General features: G+C 42.3%; 1 protein-coding gene across 2 annotated transcripts in view; it reads left to right on the forward strand.

The window, feature by feature from the left end:
* Positions 1–3,087: 3,087 nt before the first annotated feature.
* Positions 3,088–15,434, forward strand: part of ASCC3 (activating signal cointegrator 1 complex subunit 3) — a 213,211-nt gene continuing 200,864 nt past the window's right edge. Inside the window, exons 1-3 of one of the 2 annotated variants that reach the window (XM_081904600.1) lie at positions 3,088–3,249; positions 8,952–9,100; positions 11,556–11,706. In XM_081904600.1, the coding sequence (XP_081760726.1) occupies positions 9,011–9,100; positions 11,556–11,706 (241 nt within the window). In that variant the 5' untranslated portion in view covers positions 3,088–3,249; positions 8,952–9,010. Of the gene's footprint in view, positions 3,250–8,947; positions 9,101–11,555; positions 11,707–15,434 lie in introns of both variants that reach the window. The other variant, XM_081904601.1, reaches the window with a different exon arrangement.

Consider the following 15,434-nt stretch of genomic DNA (forward strand, 5'->3'; position numbering starts at 1 on the left):
CTAAAAGGCGGTATTTAAATATACCACACCATAATATCAATTTACAGCCGCCAAGATCTCCTCTGAACACTGGATAGGTAAATGATTAACCCCTTCTCTGTTTTTCAGAGTCTGATGCCAAATTGGCATGCTCCCATCTTTTTTCACATATGCATTTAACATAGCTCTCTCTCCCCCACTCCGAGAATTTATTCTCCATTTTAATGTGAATGCAGTAAGGAATTAGGTAAGAGGCACAAGGGGATTTATGTTTAATATACTGTACCAAATTTATTGTGTAATTGAATTTCCCTTTCCTACCTCACTTTAATAAATCTGGTGCTTTGGCATTCAATTTGAGATCCTGGTATGCATTTGATTTCCCAGATCCTGAACTCCCTTAAACAAATGCCCAGGGCAGTGTGCGTCAACCACCAAAAAAAGATCTTACTCCTTCCTCAAGCGTGTTTAAGGGTCATGTGTGAAATGTGCAAATTCCCAAAAGCACAGGCAACATTCATTCGTTCTTAGCTACTCAGTTGTCATTGAGGGTCTACAAGTACCTGCCCAAAATGAAGATTTCAGAGGAAAGCTGAAGTAAGTCTGACAGAGAGACAGCAGCAGTAGACTCAAGAGGTGTATTCTTTTGTGGCAGAGACATATTTATGGGAGTGCAAATAAGTCAATTGTAAAGGACTGCAAAACACCAGAAAGGGGCCCAGACTCTTAGCTTTCATTTAGGAAAAAAAGTAAGCTTCTAAGTATAAATTTGAGCCGCTGTGCCCGATATTTCTGTTAAATGAGCTGGCTTAGCTGGTCTAGAAATTAGGCTCATGTGTCTTCCTCTAGCTAAAAGGGGAACTTTGGAGTACATTATGCCTTTGGTGGCCAGTGAGAGGCAGGTTGTTGTCTCTCATGAAAGGAGGCTTCTACCTTCCTCACCCTTTGCAGCACTAACAGTAGCTAGTAAACATTGTACTGCCTGGCTTCTGCCAGCTTTGTATTACCTGGCATGCTGTTATAGGTAGCCTCCAACTATTATTATTATTATTATTATTTATTATTATTATTATTATTATTATTATTAAACTGCCCTATATCCACAGGTCTCAAGGCGGTTAACAGAATAAAATCAGAATATAAAACCACAAAATACATAATCAAAATAAAAACAACAACCCAATAATCCCCTAACACATTTTAAAAGGGTATACAATGTCCTCTTTATAGTGACTGAAATCTATTTAAATAATTAACAAACTGAAAATGTAAGCTACATGAAAGTAAATAAATTATATATTAAATTGTATAGTATAAATCACTTTGGGACGTCTCATGGGATGCAATTCACAAATGAATATAATAATAAATTATGTTTTAAATAAAATTATAATGTTCTGTTTAATACAAGTATTTGAGTCTGACATAAGACTATGTCAAACAAGCTAGAATAAAATTGTGGCAGAGGAAATGTATGAAGGATAGGAGGGAAAGGTAGTTTTTTATTAATACTGTATTAAGCTGTGGATCCTATAGGTGGTTGATAAATAAAAACCTGAATCTTGCACCTAGTGACTTTAAAACAAACCAATGGAAAACAAGTGGAAAAAATCCCCCACATTTGGTAGCTTAATAGTGGAAGTCTTCCACGTAGTGCACTGCAGAATTAAAATTGTAGTCCAGTCGTGGTAACACGTTTGACATATCAAGCAACAGCACGGCATGTCACTAAACTCTGTACACTGTGATCTGAACAGACGTCTTCTGTCAAAGGGAAGCCTGTGTATTTGGCTTTATCTGCCTGCTTTCCCCTCCCCACCACAATCACCTCTGTCATTCATGCTTTTCTTTTGGCTGGAGCTTCAGTTCTATTATACTGTATATTGGACAGCAGCCTGGCTGTAACATGAGAATGTGTTTAGATATAGAACTCTGAAAAATTAAGAAGAAAAAGTTGTGAGAAATATTTTTTTCTACTTACATAAAACCCACTGAATGACATGTATAATAAAAATAGGGCAGCACCAAACTAGCTGTGTGGGGAGGGGTGGAATCAAGAGTTTTTTCTCTTTCAAATTAGAATGTATAGACTTATGATGCAACCTTTAATGTCATGCAGAGTGTATGAAGGGAGAAAAGCCTTAAGGCATTTAAATAAGTTTATTAATTACAATCTCTGGTCACAATACTATGCTCAAATCCATCGGTCAAACGGCTTGACTTGCTCTGCAGATCTATGCACAAAGAATGTCCTGAAATGTGTCAGTCACCCGAGTAAAGCAATACAAGTTATACCCTTTCCTAAATAGGTAAGCCCACATGGCAGGCCTTCATAATCTGTGTAATGAAACTGACATTAAAAAGTGGGAAATTCCAACTTCTGGTCCAGTGCCTGATTGATATGAAAGATGTTTCAGAGAATCATTCTCTCTCTCTCTGCTTCCGGATGCCTGCTCATTGTGGAGTCACAGACTTTTTTGCAGTGTCAACACAATGTCATTAGCATCAAAACGGCAGCCCGGATCCCCACTTCCCCCTATTTAATCTGTATTTAAAGTTTTTGGGTCCTTTAAAAACAAAACAAAAACTTATTGCCAACGACTCTTTGCAATAAAGTGCCTTAGACCGAGTCAAACCATTCACTGTTCCATTTAGCTCAGGACTGTCTGACCGACAGCATCTCTCCAGGGTTTCAGACACGAGTCATTCCCAACCTTAGCATAATACTTAATAATAATTTATTATTTATACCCCGCCCACCCGGAGATGCCAGAAATTGAACGTGGGATGTTCTGCACGCAGAACGTGCGGTTGGCAACTGGGAAGCAGCTCGGCCACAGTTCTGAATTTCGCTTGTTCCCTATACATAGGCAGCTGCCACTATTATCCCGCAAGCAGAGGCGGAACCAGGATTTCCCCTCCCCTCTTCCTGCCGGCAGCAGATTTGGCCTCCAGCTCCGGGGCGCATCAGGAAACGAAAGAGAAAGTCGGATTCTCCGAGGGCGGTTTGCGCACGTCGAAGTCTTGAGCAGAGGGGGCGGAGCCTTCCATAACGAGGGGACGTTGATTGGCTGACGCCTCGGCCGAAGCGCCGCGCCGCCGTCACCGCGCTTTCCGCACGCGGCGCGGCGCCCCTCGGCCCAGCCGGCAAAACGGGCGGAAGGGGAGGAACGCGGCTGCGCGAGGAGAGGAACCCGGAAGCGGCTGGGTCGAAATAGTAAGCGTCGGCCCTCCATGGGAGAGAAGCGGCGTGGCAGCAAAGCGAAGAAGGTAAGCCGGGCAGCAGCTGCCGCCGGACGGAGCCGCTTCTCGGCTGGGGGCTGAGCAGGAGGCGCCCTCCGTGGGAGGGAGAGAGAAAGACTCAGCCCTGCTGAGCCCCTGACGCCCCCAGGGCAGGGCTTCCCGCCGGGATCGGAGCCAGGCAGCGACAGTCTCCGGCCCGCACCTCGCTTCTCGTGGCTTCCCTCCCTTCTTGTAGCCACGGGATTCAGCGGCCCACGCTCCCGGGGAAGAGGACGGGGATCACAGCCTTTTATAGCCCAGCCCTGCGCGCCCGTTTACTCGGGTGCGACTTTGGTCTAGGGACACTTCGGTGTGACGGTTGCCTCTCGGTCCCGGTCGTGTTTATTATTGCAGGCAAACCTCCCAGTTCTCTCTGGTTCTGTTCGTGGCCGTTTGGGAGCAAGGTCCATTGGGTAACGGGGCAGATCAACAAGTAAGCAAGGGACCGCTTTTGTCACCGCTGATGGGGGGGGGGGGTAAGCGACTGGCATTGCAAGTTAAAGGAAAACTGAGACTGACGTCTCTTAAATCGGGCTGCCTGCGAGAGCCCCGGGCTTCCTACTTGCGGATAGGTGGATATTTGGAAAAAGACGTCATGACTTGCTACTTTTCCCCATCCCCATTCAGGCTCCTTTGACTAACTCAGGCTCATACTTTGACTAAGTCAAAGTAGATGGCCTTGAGCCAAATAGTGCATTTTAATAGTACTGCCCCCACCATAGGTGCTATATAAGGTTCTAATCTAACGCATCTCCAAGCAGTTTCCACCCCACCCCACTGATGTTGGCAGTGGTTGTAGAAGAAAAAAGTAGATACAGCACACGAGTCAGCAGAGAGCTCAACATCACTTCCTCCCTGTGCATCATATTGATTATTTGCTAAGTGTAGAAATAGTCCCATTCCACACTGATTGCTGCTTCTCAGTTCATCTGCATGGATCAGCTGAAAAGGTGGGAAATTGGTTTTGTACCCTTGTGTGTTTAGAGGTGTGCAAGAGGGTGGGTGGCCATTTCCACTTTTGACCACACCCACTGCTGACATCCAGCCCCAGAGTGAATGTGGGCATCAAGCCAATGAAGACTGGTCACCTTTGGTATATTTGTTACTCAGGCTACATAAACGTGTTCTCAATACTCCCGATTATATAATCTGGGGAGGCTCAGAGGTACATCAGTGGTAGAACACACACTTTACATGCCCCATGGCATTTCTAGTTAAATGGATCGGGCAGGTGACGGCAAAGATCTTTACCAGTGACACTGGCAAGAACCTCCCAGTCTGAGTAGATCACACTGGGTTAGTTGTAAAATAGTCTAACCTGGTATAAGGCAGCTGCCTATATTAAGAATATGTAAAGCGCTGTGGTCTAAACCACTGAGTCAAGGGTTGCCAATCAGAGGGTTGGCAGTTCGAATCCCCGTGACAGAGTGAGCTCCCGTTGCTCGGTCCCAGCTCCTGCCCATCTAGCAGTTCGAAAGCACATCAAAGTGCAAGTAGATAAATAGGTACCGCTCCTGCAGGAAGGTAAACAGCTTTTCTGTGCACTGCTCTGGTTCGCCAGAATGCTGGCCACATGACCTGGAAGCTGTCTGCAGACCCTCGGCCTATAGAGTGAGATGAGCGCGCAACCCCAGAGTCCGCGACTGGACCTAACGGTCAGGGGTACCTTTACCTTTTAAGGCTAGTATTATGCCTATTTGCTTTTTAATTGTAGTCTTTTCTGATAAACTGGTCACACTTGCTGCTGAATCTTGCATTTTAGTATATATTTTACATTTTGGGTAAGCTAGGGTTACAGACACTTCAGGTTACAGACGCTTCAGGTTACAGACTCCAGTAACCCAGAAATAGTACCTCGGGTTAAGAACCTTGCTTCAGGATGACAACAGAAATCGTGCTCCAGTGGTGCAGCAGCAGCGAGAGACCCCATTAGCTAAAGTGGTAGCTCAGGTTAAGAACAGTTTCAGGTTAAAAACAGACCTGCAGAACGAATTAAGTTCTTAACCTGAGGTACCACTGTATACAAATTAGGTTAAGTAGGAATAAAATAAATAGTCTTTTGGTTCCGTTGTTTATAGTAAGATGAAAACAAGGCAGACATAGTGGGTGAAAGATTACTAATAAGTAGCTTTTGGGCGTTTTGAAGACATTAGTGTTATTTTGCAAGAGAAGCTATTATAAATATCAGTAAGAAAGGTATGTGCTGCTTTAATCTTTTGATTTCTTGTTGAAGTTGTTTTGGTTTCCAGCTTATTCTACCATAAATAGACACTCAACTGGTTGTGTAGTGAAGTTCCATTAAAATTTTCTTAGGCTAGGAAAAGCGTTCTCTCCATACTTGACAGCTGAGTAAAGCAAGTGGTACTTCTGTTTCCATCCAGAGAGCTTTTGGACCAAATAAGACTTGACAAATGAAGGTGGAACAAAAGGACTTGATAACAGCATCATGTCCACATGTTATCCGTCTAACTAAAATCTCTTCTGTGTAAGTTTTGCAAAGGCTGGAAAAATCCTAGGTAGCAAGTAGTCCCCAAAATGGAAAATTAATTCTTGGTGTAAAGAATGTGCTCTTCTGCAGGAGCATTAAAAGTCTCTTGACTATAAGTGGGTGATCCAGTACTGCATGATCCAAGGCCATAAGAAAGTATGAGAAAAGCTCTTCAGTTAGCAGAGTAGCTAAAAGAGTTTTATGTTCTCTATGGCTTTGAAAATTGCAATGATAAGAGAGAATGACATGCCCAGGAGAGAGGAGACAGGAACCTGGGAAGTTCTTGGTGACTGGCCTTAGGTATGTGTATGTAGGTTTTATTCCTACTACTTTTATTCCTATTCGAGAGCACAGCTATTTGGTTTGCTTTGGAGATGATGACATGAAGCAGGGCTTGTTCCCTACTTGGCTTGCTAAAATCTTGCTTGAAGAATTTAAGCCTTTTCAATTTGCTGGGTCCTGAGGTCTTCCAGTTGCTTGATAGTTTCAACAATTTCTTTTAAGGAAAAGATATTGATGTGGATCTTCAGTTTGCTCCTGGTGGTTGGAGTATTCCATGAGTAGAGTTTTGTTCATGGGAGGCCTCCACTGGTGGAAGGGCAATGAGAGGCGACTTTCCTTGCTCCTGTAGCCCTTTGTGGCACCACATCTCTTCTGAGTTAATGCAGTCCTGTATGTATTTATGCATACAAAATCAGCATGTCTTCAATCATTGACATTTCCTTTCCATGATTGACCTGGTGAAGATGTAATGTTGGCTTTGTGTATTTTACAAATACAGAGCCAGCCTTGGGAACACATACTTAACTCTGTTCTTCCATCTGGTGCAAATCCCTATCCCCTCATTAGCCATAATTACAGTTCAGTATTACATCTGCCCCAAAGCTGACTATGATAACACTCAAACAAGTTACACTGGGCAGTAAAACATATTTTCAAATGGTTAAGGAACAACCTGGTTAGTGTTAACCATGATTTGTACAGGTGAAACTATAAAGCTGAATCATGTTTAGTGCTGAATATGGTTGGAGAGAAATGGGAAAAATGCAACAGACAATGAGGGAAGTGCATTTTCCTTAGCCTGGATCTCAGTTTACAAACTGCAGTTGGCAGGGAGCCAATGTTATGTTAAGTTGCTACCAAGTATACAATGTTGTGTGCATTTTGTTATCCTAAACCAGGCATAGGTAAACTTGGCCGTCAAGGTGTTTTGGGACTACAACTCCCATCATCCCTAGCTAACAGGACCAGTGGTCAGGGATGATGGGAGTTGTAGTCCCAAAACATCTGGAGGGCCGAGTTTGCCTATACCTGTCTTAGACTTTGGAACCTTCTAGGAATGGCTGGTAAGGTGGAGAATGCGGTTCTCCATTGTGTTTCCTGCTCCTCAACACAGCAGGTTGCTGGGGCTTTCTGTGAAGGGAAGGGCCAAGGCAGCAGGAGTTCAGTGTGGTGCATGTACAATGTAAAGGCAGCATCAGGTTGGCTTTGCCACAGCACCTCATCATTCACTACTAAAACCTTCTCTACTGAAGTATCTAAGGCTGCTGTGCCCATATGATTCCCATTTTATAGATTATACACCAAGTGTAAAATAACTTTTACAGCTTGAAATTTGGTGGGGTATCAGTTGTGGCTATTCTCTGTCAAAAATACGGATGGTATTCTAAGCCTGTGTACATGTGTTGATTTTTGGGGATAGGCTTATCATTCCCATGTAGTAAATCAGATGTTAATAATGTAGTCCTTTAATATCTACTTGGAAGTCACTCCCATTGAGTTCAGTGGGACTTACTCCCCGATAAATATGAATACAATTGGAGCCTAAGGAAATGTATTCAGTCATTGGCACAGTATGACTTAGCTGCTGCTGTACCATAAGATTCCTGATGTTATTTGCCTACTCAGTGAATGTATGCTTTATCTGTTAATTAGTGAAAACGAATTTATCATTTTATAATAAGTTTATAATGCTGCTTGTGTTATATTATTTCATCAAATAATTTAAAGTAATTTCTTTTTGCTAAAGTTCTTGCCTGCCGGTTTAAGATGAAGTACAATCCTATACACAGAACCATAGAATTGCAGAGTTGGAAGGGATCCCGAAGATCATCTAGTCCAGCCCCCTGTAGTGCAACCATGGCAGATGGCAATCCAACCTCTGCTTGAAAACCTCCAAGGGAGCGGAGTCCATCACCCTCCAAGGGAGTCTATTCCACTGTTAAAAAGCTCTTATTGTCAGAAAGTTCTTCCTGATGTTTAGTTGGAATCTCCTTTCTTGTAACTTGAAGCCATCAGTCTGGGTTCTACCCTTTGGAGCAGGAGAAAACAAGCTTGCTCCATCTTTCATTTGACAGCCCTTTAGATATTTGAAGATGGCTATCATATCTCCTCTCAGTCTCCTCTTTTCCAGGCCAAACATATCCGCTTCCCTCAACCGTTCCTCATAAGGCTCAGTTTCCAGACCCTTGATCATCTTGGCTGCCCTCCTTTGCACACCGTTTAGCTTGTCAACATCCTTCTTAAATTGTGGTACCCAGAACTGGACATAGTGCCCCAGGAATGGTCTGACCAAGGGGAAATAGAGCAGTAGTATTATTTCCCTTAATCAGGACACTATACTTCTGTTGGTGCAGCTTGTGGTCTATCTGCCAAGACCCCTAGATTCTTTTCACATGAGATTCATGCGACATTACTTCTTTCGAGAAACTGTGCTGGGTTGTAATAATCACAGCATGTTTTCTAAGTGCTCACAGACCGACTGTTTAATTATGTGCTCTAGGACCTTTCCTGCTATCAATGTCAAGGTGACTGGTTGGTGACCTGGGTTTTCTTTCCCCCCACTTTTTGAAGATATCTTTTGGATAGCTCAGTTGGTTAGAGCATGGTGTTGATAATGCCAAGGTCACAGGTTCAATCCCTGGTATGGGACAGCTGCATATTTCTGTGTTGTAGGAGTTTAGACTAAATGATCCTCAGGGTACCTTCCAACTCTATGATTCTATGGTTCTAAGATGGGGACAACATTTACCTGTCTCCAGTCTGTAGGGATCTCACCTGTTATTCAAGAATTTTCATAGGTTATACACAGAGGCTCTGAGTGTACATCCATTTGTTTGCGTAATATAGTTTATTTACTTAAACTGAGAAGTTCCCAAAGCACTGGCAAAACCTAACTGTGATTTTGATGTTCTTTTTGGAGGTTTACCTGTTGGAGATGAATTTAATGTCTCATCATATGGATCACTGAATGGGTAATAAATGGCCCTTCCTCGCCTAACAGGAGCCCTGCGCTCCTTTTCAAATGTCACTAAACAAGATGATTACACTGAAGAATCTGCTGACTTAACGGTAATTTATTTGTTCAAAACTTAAATATTGAGAATTATTTTAATGTTTTTAGTTGCTTATTATATTCAGTCATTTTGTCAACAGCTTTGCCTCAGATTATGTGCTTTATCTATTCCCCCCCCCCAAAAAAAACCCATTAATCTTTTTTTAAAGCTCATACAGGAGAGGATATAGCTCTGAAGGGATGCAGTAGTGCCATAAATTTTGTAACTTCGAAAAGTCATTTTAATGTCACACAGTTGTATGTGCGTGCAGTATTTTTCTACAGTTTTCCATTGCTAGCATTTGTGGACATACCAGAGTGTGATATTCTATGGGTTACTTCTGACCTTCAGTCTGTCACTGGCCAGCCAGTAATCTGTAGAGCAGGCAAGTGTAATGTCTAGCTCCTGGGCCAAATTAGGCAGACCATGGGGGATGCCATGAGATCTGAGGTCTTACCAGGCTCATGAGTGGAGTGGCAGGCTAAAACAGACAAAACTTTCTGGAAAACCCACATCACTGGGCATACATGAGAAAATAAAGTCATACCTTGCGTTGAAGTCACTTCAGGTTAAGGCTTTTTGGGTTGCGCTCCATAGCGACCCGGAAGTAACGGAGCACATTACTTCTGGGTTTCGCTGCTCGCGCATGCACAGATGCTCAAAATGACGTCACACGCATACGTGGAAGTGGCAAATCGCGACCTACGCACCGCAGACTCACGGACGCAGGTTGTGTTTGCTTCAGGATGCGAACGGGGCTCCGGAACGGATCCTGTTCGCATCCAGAGGTACCGTTGTAATCCTTTTGCTTTGTTTTTAATGGTCTGTGGCGATAGAGCTGCTGATCTCTCTAGAAAGTGAAAAGCTAAAACTTTTAACCAATAGCAGACACTCCTGAAACAAAAGGCAAAATAGCACAAATAGTCATTGCCAGCCAATGGCATCTTCTGTTCAAAGTAAATTGAAAAGAAACAAATTGGCATCTGGCAATTTGATACTGAGATGCCATCTACGCCTACGCGTACACCTACCCAAGCACTTCAGAGCTGATTCTGATTTCCGTCATGTCGCTATAAGCCCAGAGTAACTCCTCTAATCTTACCTCTATTCCATTCTTTCATCACTATAACTAGAGCATCAATTTGGCCCTCTCTTTTCATGTCATTTGAAATTGTGTAAGTGCACTACTAAATGAACCATTAAAAGAGAATCCATTCACTGAAACAAGCATCAGCAACAACTAATATAGCATAAATTTAAGGAACATACTGTACAGCACTTTAATGCATTTTTTCTTAAATAATCTTCTGATGGCTCTCAAAGAAGAGTTGGAATACTAGCTCTATTTAATAATAATCTGTGCAGCTTTTTTTAGGTGCCTGTTTTTTATGGCAATAGCAGCCCCCCCCCCTAAACTGCATGAGAATGGAAAGAATCTCAAAAAGGGACTGTGATTGGCTGCTGGAATGAAGGATGGTATCAGTGATGGATAAGGAGAATTGTTTACATTCTCCAGTGGGGTCCTTTTGAAAAAGGAGGGAAATGGTATAGGATGGATCAGTCAGTTGTATTTCAGAGTTTCCCAAATCAGAGAGGGGTTTGGGGAAGGGGAAGATTGGGCAGGGGAAAAAATAGGGAGAAGTCAAATTTTAGATAGAAGATGATTCATGAATCCCATTGTCAATCATTAGAGATTGGCATGGTTTATAAGCCATGATTTAGTTAATCATTAGCTAAAGTTGATTTTCCAAACCTGGCCCTTCAGCTTAACTATGGTTTATAAACAACAGTTAAAACTATACTCGTTAGCCAGGGTTAATCTATAATTTATAATTCTATAATCCTTGGATAAAATTAGCCCGTCACTTAGCAATATGCCTGAACACAGACCTACTACTTAACTATGGTTAGAACCCAAATTCATAGAGCCATAAGTGAAGAGTGGTTCAGAATTAAAGCTACTCCCAAAGCTCATCTTTTACTAGTGCTTTAAACCAGTGATGGCCAAACTTGGCCCTCCAGCTGTTTTGGGACTACAATTCCCATTATCCCTGACCACTGGTCCTGTTAGCAAGGGGTGATGGGAGTTGTATTCCCAAAACACCTGGAGGGCCAAGTTTGGCCATCACTGCTTTAAACTCTGCCTGGTAACAGCTACTCTCCTTGCCTCCCCCCTTCTCCCAGTCAAGTTTAAAGGAATGGCTAAAGAGTGATGAATGCTGAAATGACTAATAGAACAGTGTGAGATTCAAGCATGCAATTTTATCACTAGATTTTTATGTGTTGTTTTAAAAGTAATCATTTTAACACATGAATAATGTGCTAGCATTTGGAACTTTCAGCTCTGTTAAGCAATAGGTAGATAGCGTTTGGAAGTATTTGAAAACATTCCTTTTCTTACCATATAGAATACCTTTTTTCAAAGAAAATGAACCTTTCTGACTACTTGTGTTATATATATATATCTTCAGAATAAAAGAACCAAATTGCAAGAAGAGCAACTGAACTCTGGTCTTACCTGGAAGAAAATAGTTAGCTTTGTTGATGAAAATTCAGCCAAGGAAAACAAACAATCCATACTTGAAGATTTAAAGACAATACTACAAGCTTCCAAACAAATAGGTAAGTGGTAATTTAGAAGTGGGATAGTATTTGTAGATGACTGAGCCACACTGTAGTCTAGTCTTGCAGAACAAAAGGCCGCAACATTTAAAAGGCTCCTAATCATCCACAAGCCTGTTTTCCTGTGCATATACATAATTACCATATTTTTCACTCTATAAGATGCACTTTTCCCCTCCTAAAAAGTAAGGGGAAATGTCTGTGTGTCTTACGGAGGAATGCAGGCTGCGCAGCTATCGCTGAAGCCAGGAGAGCAAGAGGGATTGGTGTGCACCGATCCCTCTTGTTCTCCTGGCTTCAGGGATAGCCACGCAAAGCCTTTTGAGCGCAGCTGGAGCACTCCTGCCTCTTCGCTCATGAGGCTTTGCGCTACTTTCTTGTTGCTTCTTTTCTTCCTCTAAAAACTAGGTGCGTCTTATGGTTGGGTGCGTCCTATAGAGTGAAAAATACGGTACTCATTTGTAGGATATTAACGGTATGATGAAATTAGGCTAGCTTTGCAGATGAGTCCTCAAAAGTTGTTATCTTTTTATCCTTGCATTTTAAAATCCACCTTTTTTGGGGGGGTCTCTAATCTGAAACTTTGGAGTGAACACCTTTAAAAAACTCAGTTCTGGGATTACAGTTTTAACACCCCAAATATCTCCCCACTTCGGTGTAATAACAGATAGGTACCTTTAGAAAAGCCACAGGCACCATGCTGCCTATAATCATCACTGTTTTCCCTTTTACGGACTAACTGAACAAAGGCACAAGGCACACAACCTCCCCCCACCCCAGCCGCTTCATAATTGCTACACCTAACAGTGCAGGCCATGGCACATCCATTATATCCTCTTTCCTTTCTTTCTGCTTCTAATGCAAGATATGTTTACTGGCAGAATTCGCCCCAATAGTATGTGATATAACATTTGATCTTCAAGTATTAATAAAGTGCCTTATTTTCCCCACTAATACCTTTAATGTAAGCAATTTTGCATAGTCTTCAAAATCATTGCAAAGTAATTTGATAGTGAGGCACCAGCATACCTCAGCTTCTTCTGTAAATACACCAAGCTTTCTTTCCATCCGCCTCCCAGCCAGAAAGAACACTCTGTTCCTACTGTCTGTTGCCCTTGGACCACAGGGCTGAGGGGAAGCATACTGGGCTGGGACTAAGCTTTGCTGGATTGTGTGGCTTTTGCCTGCGTGTTGTGCACACACATTATTAAAGTTTGAGAATAATTTGATCAAAAATTGGGATATGAATCTTCTAGATCAATACATATAGACTTCACTTTAGCACTCTGCATCTGGGAAAGGAAAAGTAAATTGAAGGCCACACTCTGAGCATGGGCCATCTACTCTTAACTTACTGGGCCCTGATTGTGTACCAAAAAGATAGCAATGGAGGAGCTGAGTGCTAAGGTTTTGAAGTGTTGAAGTGATCATATTGAATGGTTGTGGTTTTTTTTAAAGAGTTTGACTTGTGTTGCTAGGGAATCTTTTAAATTGGGGTTTCTGATCCACCTGGTTGCAAGAGGAAATGTCTGGGTCACCTTGGCCAAATCTAGTTGCCAGTGGCAACCAGGTTCTGTGCTGACAGCAAGCCTGTGTAGTCTATAAAGTAATCCAGTGTTTGCTTGGAAATGAGCTACCTTTTTAGGTAACTGAATCACATCCTTCACAGCTGGCCTGACTGCTTTGGGTAACGTGAGCCAGGCCAGAGGAGGATCACTTCTGAACCATAAGAAGTGCCTGTAGAATGTTCAGAGTTTGACTGCTGAGATTACTTTCATGAAGAGATTTGGAGGATATGGAGCATATGGAGCATAAATCTGCCTGTCTTGCTATCATTGGGACAATTAGGCCCAGGTTGGATTGGAACCCAGTACAGAAATTAGGAGCAGATCACATGGGTCATTCACTTTCCTGGTCCTCCCTTCTGCTCTGCCTTGGTTTAGTATGATGGAAGACTACTAGAGAACACCAATGTGAATTTAGTCCTAAATTCACTGTGATGAAAACCAGCAATGGTCTGTCTTAGCAATGAACCATAGTGGAATGGGAATGGAGTTCATGTGGTTGGTCAGAAAAGAGTACGCACAGCCCTCCTGTCTCTTCTTGATTCTTAAAAACTCTCCTTCTGGCTACTTGTCAACTTGTACTCCAGTGTTAGAGGAACTGTGGTCCTTCAATTCTTGCGCCAGTCAACATGGCCAGTGTAGTAATGGTAGTTGTAGTTGAACACCATCTGGAAGTCTACAGGTATCCTCTGTGCCCTTTAATAGCATTGGAATTGAACACTCTAGCTGAATCAGTGCTCTCTGTCCTTTGGTCCTCTTTACTCCAGAAAGATTGGGAAACTCCTAGCCTTGATGCTATGCTTGTGTGCTTGTGCTCTCCTTCCATTTCATAGGCATGCATAAGATAATACATGTGTGCACACAGGTATTATTATTATTATTATTATTATTATTATATTAAAATTTATATGCCATCCTTCATCTGAAGGCCTCTTAAGGCAGTTCACAAGATTAAAAAAAAAGAATAAAAGCACAACATAGTTAAAACAAAACAAAATCCCCACCCCATGCCTACTGATTTCCCGACCACTTCCTGTGTTTGATGAAAATCAATAAGTAAAAATTGATTTCTTGTTGTTTTAACCTAACAATGTGAATTTGCATCAGTTTTAGCTGTAGAAGAACATATTTCTATATAGAAGTGTTAAATGTATAACTTCAGACTTGTGTAGCTTATAATACCTGTCCAGTAGAACATCTTAACATTAATTCAGATCATTGATGTATGGGGTGTCCTTGATGTCCTACTTTCAGTCTCATAAAATAAAGGTGGTACAAAGAATGTCAAAAGGATGAAAATGGATTTATTATTTGAAGTTTGTGAGCAAATGTTAAGACTGTGCTGAAAAATTGTTGTGGCTCCCATTCATTGCCGTTTCAGCAAAGCAGACTGCATATCTGGTCTGCTGAAGTACAGGTTTAGGGTGGTAGGGTTGTGAGGATATCCTGGGAATTGCATATCTCACTTGGGTCAAGGCTCTGCTGTTTCTGGCCATGTGCAACTCCCTGTAGATGTTGCCTTGTACATGTTGCAGGACTTCAGCTCCCATCATTCCTGGCTATTGGTTGGTGCTGAGGGGAAATGGTGTCAAGCCATTGGTGTAGAGCTTCTCATTCCCCCATCTCCTCTTTAAGTTATTGAAGCACATTGACATTATATTTGCAAATTGGGGAATGTTGGGTGCAGATTCTGGTCTGGGGCTGAAAATCAGCTACAACCAGGCAAGGAGGAGGATGGGTGAAAACTGAAGTTACTACCCAAAGCCCTTGGTATAGGAAAGAGAAGTCATATTCATTAACTGAAAGGATGGGAGGTAAGTGATAAAACTCATGACTCTAGTGTCTAAATTGCATTTTGGGATTCTAGCTTAAAGTGGGAGCTCATCCTTGCCTATATCCTAAGGAAAAAACACAGAAATTCACCTGCAGCAGCATCTTTTAGACATTTACTAAAGCATCAGTAGGAGGCATGGTGCCGTTCCTATGTAAAGTGTTACCTACATGTGATCATCCTAGCACATTAGGGAGATGGCTAGGCTAGCCTTCTTACACTGTTCTAGTTTATTACATGCAGGAAGCTTAAAATGAGGACAGCATTACAAAACTATGACCCTTCTCCACCTAACCACCCCACCCATCTCAAACCTTCACATACATGCATAC

This window comes from Podarcis melisellensis (assembly GCF_964234715.1).
Source record: "Podarcis melisellensis genome assembly, chromosome: 3".
Classification (NCBI taxonomy): domain Eukaryota; kingdom Metazoa; phylum Chordata; class Lepidosauria; order Squamata; family Lacertidae; genus Podarcis; species Podarcis melisellensis.